The sequence below is a fragment of the Rhyacophila brunnea genome, unplaced genomic scaffold (assembly GCF_057557595.1).
Source record: "Rhyacophila brunnea isolate RB1 unplaced genomic scaffold, BYU_Rbru_1.0 scaffold_6, whole genome shotgun sequence".
Lineage (NCBI taxonomy): Eukaryota > Metazoa > Arthropoda > Insecta > Trichoptera > Rhyacophilidae > Rhyacophila > Rhyacophila brunnea.
In genome coordinates, this window is record NW_028233276.1 from 31812885 (window position 1) to 31825763 (window position 12879).

Here is a 12879-nt window from a genome sequence, read left to right on the forward strand (position 1 = left end):
CAGATCTTTCATAGTTCGATTGAGTGCTTTCAATGCGCGTTTGTGCGCCATTGTGCATCCATCCCAGGTGATGATTTTACTTGCTAACAAAACTTTGGCCATTGTTGAGTATTTCGCAATGTTGCATGTCGGTTTTTCAGTCGGCAATTTCAACGTTGAATGAGGCGCTCGGCATCCTTCTAACAACGTGGCCGCTATCCCAGAAGAAGCAACTGCTACAGCATTTTTGGATCTCGCACGAACCGTAGCCAAAATCAATGACATGAGGAATGTCTTCCCCGTTCCATCGGGCGCGTCGAGGAAAAATAAGCCACCATTTCCATCACCAATTGCCTTCATTAACGTATCGTACACTTCCTTCTGTTGATGGTTCAACAGTGGTACATTCGTTCGAACTGATTGGTTCAATGCATCTCGATCATATTCATGATCACGTTCCAATTCTCGATTGAAAGCGTCGTTCATTCCACGATGTGGCGTTGGCATTCCTAACTTGACTAAAAAACTGCCGCATATGAGGTAACACATGTATTCGATCAAAAGCAAAGCCTGGTTATGTATCTCCTCATTCACCTCGAGATCGGGATTCCCTGAACTGACACAAATTCGATGTAAAATGTCTTCTGACATGTCATCCTTTCACTTGTTCCACAGTTCAGGTGGATTCGATGGGAAGCATGTCGAAATAATGATATCAAATAATGTGCGTATCTGACTTGGAGATGCAGAAACAATTGCTTCAGCGATTATCATATCCCAATGAGTATTGTTTCAAGCAAATTGAGCTGTTGACATGAAGCACGAAATGTTGGGCACACTACACCATTGACAGTTAGACATTTCGACTATCATTCATTCTTTTGTTTGTTTGTTTCTTCTTTATTGTTTCTGTCATGTATCAGAGATGGCGTTGTATACGGATTTAATTTTTTTGCGATTTTCTTTTATTTTCGAATGCGCAAGGTTTTCATCATTCAAATTCATCGATGTCAGTCAAAAGCCTTTCCATACAAAATATATGAGAAAATTATTTTTCTTCATAATTTATTTTTTACGTGATTTATCCAATGTTTTAATAGTTATTCTGCTATTCGGAGCGAAGACAAATCCAACAAATCAAAGATTATAAAAATCGGTCCAGCCGTTCTTGAGTTATAAATGGTGTAACTAACCCGACTTTGTTTCATATATATAGATATATATATATATATATATATATTTATGTACAATATTTTTCCAATATTGTGTTCTAGCATTAAAATTTTCCGTATCTCTATCAGTATTTTGTTTATATGCGGAAAACGACCTCTCAACGTCCACAGAGGTGATTGTGCAAAATTTAAATAAAGGTGGCCGAGTTGACTTCACTTTTTCTGGTAAGTGTAAGTCCACAGCTCAGGGATGCCATTTAAAAAATGCAAGTGCTTCTGAACTATCTACCTACCTAATTTAGTTATATTTCGATAAAATAATTTAAAAAAACTAAAATAATAAATGCAAAAGTTCTAAAATATGCATTAATTTATGAAATATGCACTAATGTCTCAAACATGCTCTAAGTCTAACGTCTTAAATATGCATTTATATGCATTTATATGCATAATAAAATTTTATTTTTGGATTCTGCGTCTTTCAAAACGGATTTCTGTGCAACTCTCATAGATGTGCATACACCCTAACAAAACATGCACTAGCACTAGGATTCAGTACGCTGCCCAGTATCCAACGCTAGGTAGATTCGGGATAATCATGACCTTTATTATTTTGTACGCCTATTTTTGTGGATGATACTGTTACATAACAGTGTTATTATGACAGATCAATAGGAAGATTTTTTTCAACTCGGTTCAGCCCTCAACTGGAAGTCAGCCATTACGACTAATTTTCTACGAGGGAAAATTTATTAGGCTTCATAGATCCCTTCTTTTCAAGGTTTAGTCATAGTACATTTCATCAGAATAGGAATCGTGGGTACTCAAACCTAAACATGATCTCGGCAGGTTACTTAATTGGTTGGTATTCCAAGTACACATTTTGAGAGACACATGCGGGTTGATGGAAGTAAAGGCATTGTTTGTCTATATTATAATAGTTTTGAGGGATGAGAATTTATTTTTGTAGTACATTTTGAGTTCTTAGTTTGATTGAGTATCTTTTTGAATCTTGTTAAGTGTATCTTTTCAAAATAATATACAGTTTTTAATGGCCTACGTGCCGTATAACGGTCGAAAATATATATTGTATGTGTATTTGCGGGCTAACAAGGAACACAGAAATAATGATGAGTACATTATCTTCTAGATATGGTAGTCATGCCCCCCACAAGCCTGGGGGGCTTGGGCTCAGGAAGGGCCCGGCGTAGTGGGTCAACCAGATAAGTAAACACACATTACAAATTGACCCTAATCAAGGCCTGAACAAAAACGATGCATGAGTGCGAGTGAGAAAGTATTCGGCACCCTTATAATCTCTGCGACACGCGCTAGAGTAAGATAAAAGGTCCACATATTTTTGAGTCAGTTTCCAAAAGTATTGCTGGAAAATCGTGGTGAATCGCTTCACGTAGCATCGATAATCTGCGAGTTCGTGTTGCTAAATTTGATATTTTTTGTGTTAAACATAAAGTCAGTGGTATATATTTTTAGTTAATTAAGTAGGAAAGGTGGTTCTGCGTGTTGTATTACAATATGGTAGCCGTACTGATAAGCAAGAAAATGGTATTACGTTTCATAGGTAAGTTGATACATGTTCGTGACAATTTATTTGTATATTATTATTTATTTTAATATCAGTGACCTAGAGTTTCTTTAAAATAACTTAAATTTTGGATATCTTTACCTAATGGTTGCACTTTGACCGCTTAAAAATACTATATAACGTAACAAAATAGAAAATTATATTTTAATTCTGAGCGTCTAGCGAAATGGTCTATGGTCTCGAACATTTGTAGGCGAATGCGTTCGCTCGCCCACAAACCAAACGCACGGCACGTAGCTTCATTTAGCAATGCAACGGGTGGCGTCTAGATGTATCTATAGTCTATGACCCTAATACTCGACAATTCAATAAGTTAAGTGGATGTATTAAAAATACTAAAAATATACTAAAGACTCTTGACTTTACGTCAACCACCATTTGGAAAACGTTACTGTAGAGCGCCATACTGCCTTTAATCTTAGTGATAGTTAGAGGGGCCTACCAAAAATCCTGTCTTGGGAGCCTACTTCAGGGTGCGGGGGGCCATGATGGGAGTAATAAGATTTAATTCTTGAGTATGGAGAAATATGGAATAAAATAAATGAAACAAACTAAGACATAATAATGATATGCATATTTCCTACAATGTCTGGAGATTGTTCATACTCTGTTCCCAAAGATACATTTAACATCACGTAGGGTCTTAATAAATAGAAAAGATAAGAAAGGGTAGGTCATCAGTTATCATGGTGGTTTATGTTTTTCTTCCACATTCTACATACAACGATGATAAATCTAACGGACATATTTATTTTGATTCCTACACTAGTAATTGTTTATAAGTAAGTACCTATTAATTCTTTGAGAATATTGTATAATGTTAGCTACCTGTAGGTAGTAGGTACACATAATATTATAACCCAATATCAATACACAGATTGAGCTATTTCCAAAGTTTTTATTTGATATTAAAAAAATAATGAAACAATTTTTTGTTTGTATAAAGTATTTATTTTCATGAGTTAAATTCATATAAGCTTATTTCTATTTCTATTCTAAACATTGAATTATTTGTCAATGATTCTAATAAGGCAAGTCATATTATTATTATAGAAAAAACATTTCAAAACTACAATACAATAGTTTTCATTACATAGGGTAGGTGCTCCTTTGGTCAGCCAGCTCCAGTAGTCAGCCATGCCAAACAAAACATTGTATACGAAGTAAAGTAAACATTAAATTATTTAATTTATTTGACCCAATGCTCGGTCACCTAATAACGATTATTGACAATAGTGTACTGCCATCTGGGGTTCGAATGAGAAATAAATTTTAATATTTATTTAGTTGGAGTTGGAAGTTCGGAGAGTGAGTACGTGTTTTTGACGTTTTGGACGAGTTGACACAGTGCTCGAAAATACGATATACTTCAATATTCTGTGATAATTTGTTCAAGGTAAGTTTTCCTTCTACTTAATCATGATATATTTATTATGTTTTAGTGTAAAAAGAATGCATTTAAATAATATTAGTTACTTTTTTAAAGCGGCTGCCTTAAGGGTCAACTTTTTCCGAGTTTTCCAAAAGTCAGCCACCCGGCCGACAACTGGATTATTTGATAAAAAATATATAATATCGCTTGGTATTGAAATGACAAGCTAATGATGTTCTCTAATCAATACAATTAAAAAATATTTATTTTTCTCATAGGATCATATAGTCAGCCGCTTGTAAAAGTACTATTATGCTGGCGGCCGAGAACTGGAGTTCTCAAATCCTTAGGTCAGCCACCTTTTAAGTTCTTCATTTAATCATTGTAGATTTCTTTTATAATAAAAACAGCTACTTGTATTTATAACGAGATCTAGTTGATAAATTGATTATTTGTTTTCAGTTTACATATATGGAGTCAAAGAAGCGTTTGTTGCGGCAATATGACGAATCTGAAACGACTGAATCAAAAAAAAATACTGTGCTAGAAGACATATTCTTACCAACCAAATTTCTCTCAGTTCCTTCACCTTTTTCTAGCCATCTCTTTTACCCTTCCCCACTTCCAAGCCCATCTAATTCCAAACAGAAACTTTCCATGCCCAGTGCGATTTCTTAGAGTGCATGGAGGTTGCTTGAAACGAACAAGGAAGCTTTAAAAATTAAAAAGGCTGAAGAAATAAGAACGAGGAAAGAGGCTCGTCAGAAAGCGGGAAATATAGCCAAAAAAACTAAAAAAGAGCACTTTCTGTAAATGATCTAAAAGAAAATAAAAGTGTTGCAACTACGGAGATGATACCCAAGAAAAAGCTGAAAGCACGTAAAGAAAACAGTGAAAACTCTGTTCTATCTTCTGACGATGCTGAGTGCGAATATTGCAAACGAAAATTTTCACAAGGTACATTAGGGGAATAATGGATTAAATGCGTGGTCTGCGATGTGTGGTGTCATGTGGCATGTGCTGATGCAGACACGAACAGTTTTGTCTGCGATTTTTGTACCTAAGTAGTCGTAGTTTTCTATGTTTGTAGTATGTTTTGCAAGTTTTTTTATCGTCTAACAATAGTATTATACGTACAATTTTATATAATAAGTAAATATTTTTTACCTTTTTTAATAAAATTTGAGTACCCAAATTAAATAGCCCTGTTTTACTAGCATTATCGTAAGAGTATAATAATTCAAATCCTATTTAGAATCAGGCGGCTGACTTCTGGTGCTGGGGTGGCCATAATTAGGAACATGGTGGCTGGCCACTGGGAAATTGGGTTTACTTTACAAAAACAATATTTATATGCTAAACTCCATGAGATATAGACATAATAAAAAATGTCAACAACACTTCGTTAAATTTCGCTTTTTACAAAAAAAACACAAACACCCAATGTTATTTATAAACATATTACATCAGTATGCACTTCAGATATGTGCTAAGTGGCTGACTACTGGTACAACTACCCTATTAGGAAATGTATGTAGGTTTTTGGACGATATTAAAAATGTATAACGATATTATTGTCGTATAAAAATAAACATTGATAAATCAATCAATATTTACTATGATATTACACAAATATTCTAGTAAATTTGTTTACTTATACAGATTATTGTATATAATATCGACTGAAGAAACGGAAAAGGATATTACTATCAGTTTTTTCAAAATAGGTTTATTTGGATAATAACATACACAACTAAATACACGTTGTGTCCAATGGCTGTAAGCTACAAATGCCAATTTATTATGTAAATTTAGCTGACAATTTAAAAAAAAAAAGGAAGTGAAATGGGAAAAACGACTTCACCATCATTTTTGTTGGTTTCGTTTCGTTTCGTTGGTTTAATATCAGTTTAGGAATATAAAAACTAAATTATTAATTATTATGCACTTCAAAAGGTTATGTCAATTTTTTGTATTTTAACTTTGACCGAAAGTCATAACAATGTGTGGGTTACGTTTTTTTTCCTTTCTACGGTCGATAATAATATGATAGACTGCGAAATCTTTAACGTGAGAGTTGGCTGCGGCGCTCGTGTCGTATCTTGTCTATGGTTTTCAATTTCAAATTATTGTAAGTATTGAAACGCGAGAGGAGGTGATCTAGTTCTCCAAGCCGCCGCATATCACCGTAAGTGCTCAGCCGTAGTGATTTGGCGGGCGCGGCGGCGTCTTGCGATACTCAAACGTATAACCGTGTGTGTGTATTATGCCCCAAAAAAGACACTGTCTACGAACATTTTACACACGATTATACGTTTGAGTTTCAGAAGACACCACCGCGCAACGCCCGCCAAATCATTACGGCCGAGCACTAAAGATTTCGCACGATAGCACCCGTTCCAATGTATCATAGACAATATGTAAGTATTTTATCTGTTTATTCTAAGAGATGTATGTATATTGAGGTATTTGTATATCTGCCAAAATGTAATACGATATGTATTAAAATGCTTGAATTCATATAAAATTCTTGAAGTAGACATTATGACTATTACGATTAATAATATTAATTATGTATAAGGTACAAATAGTGCGATACATTTTTTTTATCAAATGCAGCTGCCATGAATACTTATCCGAGAATACTAGTATCACATTAGATTGGACCCAATTTAATCTTTAAAATCACATATGTATAATATATTTATAAGTATAAAAAAGTTTATAAAAAATATTATATTTTATAATGTCTGGTAGGACTGTCATCTTAATTATTTTCATTAGAGAATAGTGGTCAACTATAAAGTTTTTTTACGTAAAAAAAGTGATATAATAATGTTATTTTATTATTGAAGTTTCAATGATATGAAGAAAAGATAGAAAATAAGATTTTGTAAGAAAAATTACAAATATTGAGAAAGGTACATAATATTTAGGAAGTTAATAGATAGAAAAATTGAAAAGATTTAGGACTTAATATGGAAAATATCATATAATAATTATTATGTAGAGAAAGTATTATATAAGACAAAAAATAACTGCTTGTTTAAAACTACAATTTATCAAATACGCCTGTAGGAAATATAGCAAAAGATTTTTAAATAAGAAATGGATTCAAGAGAATATAAAATTATTAATTTGAAGGTTAGAAAAATAAATATAAAGACAGGTTGGTGTGAAAATGATTCAATCTTCTGGCGATTTGATTTTTATGGCAACATTCGTAAAAGTTTACATTTTGTTACTCACTTATTGATGGGATAATATGTTCAGACAAGTTGTACAATTTTTTTTGTTATAAAATTAGTATTTCAATGTGGACATAACATTGACATTTTTAGTATTGTAAGAAAAAATCTATTCAATACAATACAATACAAAAATATATAATTATAGATGACAATTCTTATAGACACTATCAAAATAGTTATTATAAGCAATCAGTTGAATGGATCATTCCTCTTCTTCTTCCGTGACCAGGATCTTCTTCTGAACCTTGGAAGGCTTGCTCTTGACGCGGGTGACTGAGATAGACCTGGCCTGTTCAGCGCGGCGGGCGGACCTGGCATCGTTTCTTGCATCTCTGTCAGCGGCCCGGGCCCTAAGGACCTCGGCCCTGGCTTTCCTGGCCTCCACGCGTTGCTCGGCCGCCATCTTGAAGAGTGGTCCAGTTGTTTGGACTAGGGAACTCACTGCGTTCAGTGTGGCGATTGGGATCTGAACGGCAAAGAATATTTTAATTAGCTAATTAATGACATCGAGAAAATGTGCGTAGGTAAATATAAATATTAGGAATATTTTGATGACTACGTTAATGCTAGTTTAAACAAAAGGAAAGAGTTTTAACAATAAATTACATTCTATTTTATTACCATGAAATGATGAATAAATAAGAAACAAAATAATGTGATTTTTTTATGGCTTCCAAAAATAATGCCCAAGAGTAAAATTTCAGTGGTTAATACACATCTTCCTTAGTAGCTATATTATTATCAAACTAATATTGATTAATTTTTATTAATATTTTATTATAATACATAAAAACAATGGTTATTATTTGTTGTTGAATAATTTAGAAAATATCAGATAGTAATTTTTTTAAAGTCGATGTCTTGTTTGATGATGTATGTGAAAATATAAATAAATGTAAGGGTAATTAAATAATTAGTGGAAATGAAAAAAAAACTAATGATACATGCAAACTTACCGAGATGCCGAGATCAAATGAATATGGAAAAGAAGAAAAGCAAAAAATGAAATGGTATCAATTTTCTTTAGAAAAATAGCTGATAATATTGATGGATAAAATCGTTTTTTAAATATTATGTAGAATTTTAGAATTGAGATAGGAATACTTAGTCATTATATTTAAATACCATTTCATTAAAAGAATAAGAAATGAATACATACCAATGTTGCCAGTGAAAGAGAGCCAGTTACCAAGGACAGAAAGGAACAAAGAAAATATTATTTTTGTTTGAAAATGAATACTTAATACTGAAAATGAATAATTAATATTGTAATTATTGCAGATAGTTATTAAAATAATGAGAGCCATCTTTTGGTAAATCATTAAAGTTGTGTGAAAACAAGAAGACATAAAAATATATTATGAGGTAAAATGAAAATTAGCAATAGGGGAAAACTGGAAAGTTAAGTTTTCCTAGAAGAAAATAAACGAGAGGAATGATAATTATATATAATAAATCACAACTTTGAACATCCTATGCAGATACCAATATGTTGTGTTTTTAAAATTATTGGGAATAGTAAAAATGGAAGTATTTTTTTGGTTTTTAATATAAATAAAAATAAAATATAGAGTTTTCGAAAATTCGTTCAAATAACAGTTTTCGAATTGAGTACCTATACAAATATATACATATGTACATACATTTTTAACATTTGCATAATTCGCAACAACCTCGAAAACATACATAATATTATTGTTATCAATATTCATTATATCAAGGGTTGTTTAAAATTATATATTATGTTCTATAAAGAATGCGTGTATTATTTATAGGATAAATAAATAGATTAATTTAATATTTAAGTAAAGAAATGTATTATAATTACAAAAACAACAGTATGTAAAATCAAAGTTGCCGGGGCATTAGAATGGAAATTACGTTAATTTAAATATTATAATCAATAATTAAAACCACCCTAATTTGTGCTAAATATAATATGACTAATGAATAGAATCGTAATGAGATGATGACCCAAAATGGAATGGAAATATAGAATGAGATTGATGTCAAAGATGTTTTCATGGAATGAGTGAAACATAATGGGAGCAGTGTACATTTGTGAAAACGTGTACAGAAGACGGGGGGGGGGCTGTGGGGATGTTACCTGGCGAGGCAGAGGTATCGGCGGGCGGCCTGGTAGTTCCACATGACTGTGAGGGCGGTAAATACTCCGCCCCTCAGCGCTCTTTGTAGCCCTACTCGGTACCAACTCACGTTGAAAATTCCGTCGATTACGTCGCTGGCGTAGTCGGGCTGGCCCGTTGCCTTCACCTGGAATTTAGAACAAAAGCAAATATTAATTCATAATAATCGAAAATAGTGGTATCAAGAAACGGAGTAACCTACCTATGGGCTATCTATCGACTTTATTTGGAACTAAATTCTCTTTTGAACCTATGCCAGTGATTCATCGGCCCGCAGGCCACACGTGGAGATTTTAAATGTCCAAATGCAGTATGAACGAATTGAATCGTGTATTTGTCATAGTTAAATAATGCTTGTTTGTTAGTTTCAGGGTGTATTTTGAAAAATCACACTAGTGTGTTGCCAATTGTAGATACTATAATATTGCATTACAAAAAAGGTCTTACCCACGTTTCTGGATAGATGTTTTGTATTATTTGTGTTCGCATACGGTGACAAAAAGTTTTTGTTATTTAATTTGACACTCGTCAAAAGAAATGCTGATCACTGACCAACGTAAAGGAAAAAGTCATACGTCATGTATTATTAAATATTATATATACTTAAGTTTAAAAATTTTACATGACAGGAATCGCGATTAGACTAATAATTTGCGCCTTGTACTGTGTCTCGCCACATGAAAGAGGGTTTAATACTGGTGTAAATAGGTACGTAAGCAGGGGTAACCACAATCACCAAGAATATTATATTCCTCGTACCATCTTTCGTGAACCTGAACTTCAATCTAAATTCCGGCTCATCATATTATTATTATCTTGCGTATGGGTCCTGTACCTACTGTCACGACCTCGGACTTCGGGTCTTATACCTAGAGTACCTTTTAGGGGTGTAGAGTGGCCTGAACACGCCCTTGGCCTCGTAGTCAAATAAACTGCACCGAGCCGCACCCTTGACCACCCAGAGGGACGTTTCTTTCCAGAAATAAGTCCCACGGCCCGTGTCTTTGAGGCTGAGGACACGGTTCGTGGAAGACCAGGTGTGAATAAATAAGAAAGTATGCGAGACGACGAATGAAATTGGGCTTCACCCCTTAAACAGTATAAAAAGTGACCAACTGTCGATAACAATAATGTATGAAACATGTCAGTAGAATGTGTAGACAAAACACCAATAAATTGCAATACCATGTATAAAGAATGAATGGGAAAAATAACTTGTATTGTAATTGAGAGAGAGGAATGTTAGATAGTGCAAGGAGAAGAAAAAGAGTTGTTAGAAAATAATGTTAAAAGTCGGCCGGCAACATTGTCTTTGACCGTTGGAGATATGCAACGTCGCCCAAGAAAAAATACCGTTGGGAATGATTTTTCAAGATGGCGGGAGTATGACGAAAACAGTAATACACGGGACACGCATTTTCGTCCTCGGTAACATAAACTATTAAAAAAAATCGCGTGTCGATAGTATTTCGCGGCTATTGTATATTATAAGTAACCAGCTCGGGGATATAAATATTTTGGAATCAATTGCGCTTATAAATTGTGTGTTATGAATAACCTATAATAATTCTTTAAAAAAAACATATTGTGTCCGTAAAACAAACTATAAAACTATGTAATAATTATATGACATAAACGTAAATAAACTCGCCGTTTTCCATCACAATTCCGGTGTGTCAATTATCTACCTCCAAATCCTAAAACGCAGACGATAAACCAGAAACTAAAAATAAAAGTGACAGTTGAGAAATTCTCTTACCGAAATGGAGGGAAGTGATAAGTGGCGCCCCACGTTGGGCGCCACTTATCACTCCCCTCCATTTTGGTAAGAGAATTTCTCAACTGTCACTTTGTGTTTTGGTTTCTTTTTTATCGTCTGTATTTGGGATGAAGGTGGATAATTAAGGCACCGGAATTGTGATGGAAAACGGCGAGTTTATTTAAGTTTATTATACTATATGGTTACATTTTTTAATAATTTTATTCTACGGAGGGCGAAATGTACGCGTTCCCGATTTTGCTGCTTGTCGCGATCTGAGCGCCATCTTGTGATTTTTTCCAACGAGAGCCGTTGGCGAAAAAAAGCGACGTTGCAAATCGTCAACGGTTATATTATGGCATTGTTGCCATTCAACATATTATAATCTACTCTAAGGCATTGCCGGCTCGGCTGTGTTATTATTATTTATTTTCGTAATCAGCGCTTTATTATTTGTTGGCTTTGATACCGATTCGGGCGTCTCCAGATACACAAAGACATCCCCAAATGGGGACCATACGGGGGTGTCACACTACCTATGTTCCTGACGACGTATCTCCTTGGTAATGAAGGTTTAGCATTTTGCGCGAATTCTATCATGCTTATATTGTTCGCAATGACTGCAAACTGCGTATGCATATTCATCATATGCATGGTATACGAATTTAAATAATTGTTAATATCCATATTAAGATAATTTGTAGAAATGAATCTGTGTGTATGTACGGCTATATCATAGACACGCGACTTTACAAGTCTATGCGACTTTATTTTGACATCTGTCAGTGGCAGTGTTGCCATCTTTTCAAAATGGAATTATAGTACTTAGGCCCTCCTCCCACGGCGCAACTGAAATCTGACAGAACTGGTTTGTAAAGGAACTCATAAACTGGCCAATGTGATGCTTCGCACACGGCGCTACTGAAACCACTTGAAATAATAATCACATAACCTCAAACTGAACCATCAGCTGTTTTGTACAAAAACCGACAACACGCACGCTGCTGCGTTTATTCGATTAGAATTAAGCTATTTCAATTTTTCTTATCTTGTACTTTTTACGTTTTGGGTTGTTAATGATTTTTATAGCATGACACATGTTCGCAGTGTGACCAATATTGGTAAAAAATATGATTTTTCACCGAATCTAATGATGTTGGTACCACTGTTTTACGGTGACTGGAAACTTCAAAGACCGCGCGACTAAAGATCTACCATCGTAAGTTGGCAGCCGGTCGAATTTGAAACTAAAATTGTCTATCGAGGATAAATTTGTTACAAATGCCATTTAATTTTACGACATGTTTCTCGAATTATGGATTGCATAATATTTGTACAGAAATCTACTACCAATAAAAAAATATAAATTACCATTTTTTTGTTAGTTATGGTAATATTCTCAATGTCATACTAGCGCCCTCGCTGAAATGCCAATTTATGATGGTAGATCTATAGCATGTCGCGTCTCTTCGCGACCGTTTTGAAGCTGAGAGATTCCAGTCTCGCCGTCAGCGAGCCGCCATTAAAATACATTAGCTAGATACTGGCTGGAATTTTAGTTTCAGTTCCGACGGACATAAGTTGCGCCGTGGG

General features: G+C 34.2%; 1 protein-coding gene across 3 annotated transcripts in view; it reads right to left on the minus strand.

Annotated features, from left to right (window-relative positions):
- Positions 1–7370: 7370 nt before the first annotated feature.
- Positions 7371–12879, minus strand: part of LOC147065562 (uncharacterized) — a 95233-nt gene continuing 89724 nt past the window's right edge. The window contains exons 1-3 of one of the 3 annotated variants that reach the window (XM_085956700.1): positions 11823–12057; positions 9488–9654; positions 7371–7846 (exon numbers count right to left, since the gene is read on the minus strand). In XM_085956700.1, the coding sequence (XP_085812826.1) occupies positions 7583–7846; positions 9488–9654; positions 11823–11973 (582 nt within the window). In that variant the 5' untranslated portion in view covers positions 11974–12057 and the 3' untranslated portion in view covers positions 7371–7582. Of the gene's footprint in view, positions 7847–9487; positions 9655–11822; positions 12058–12879 lie in introns of those variants that run through there. The other 2 variants (XM_085956701.1, XM_085956702.1) reach the window with 2 other exon arrangements.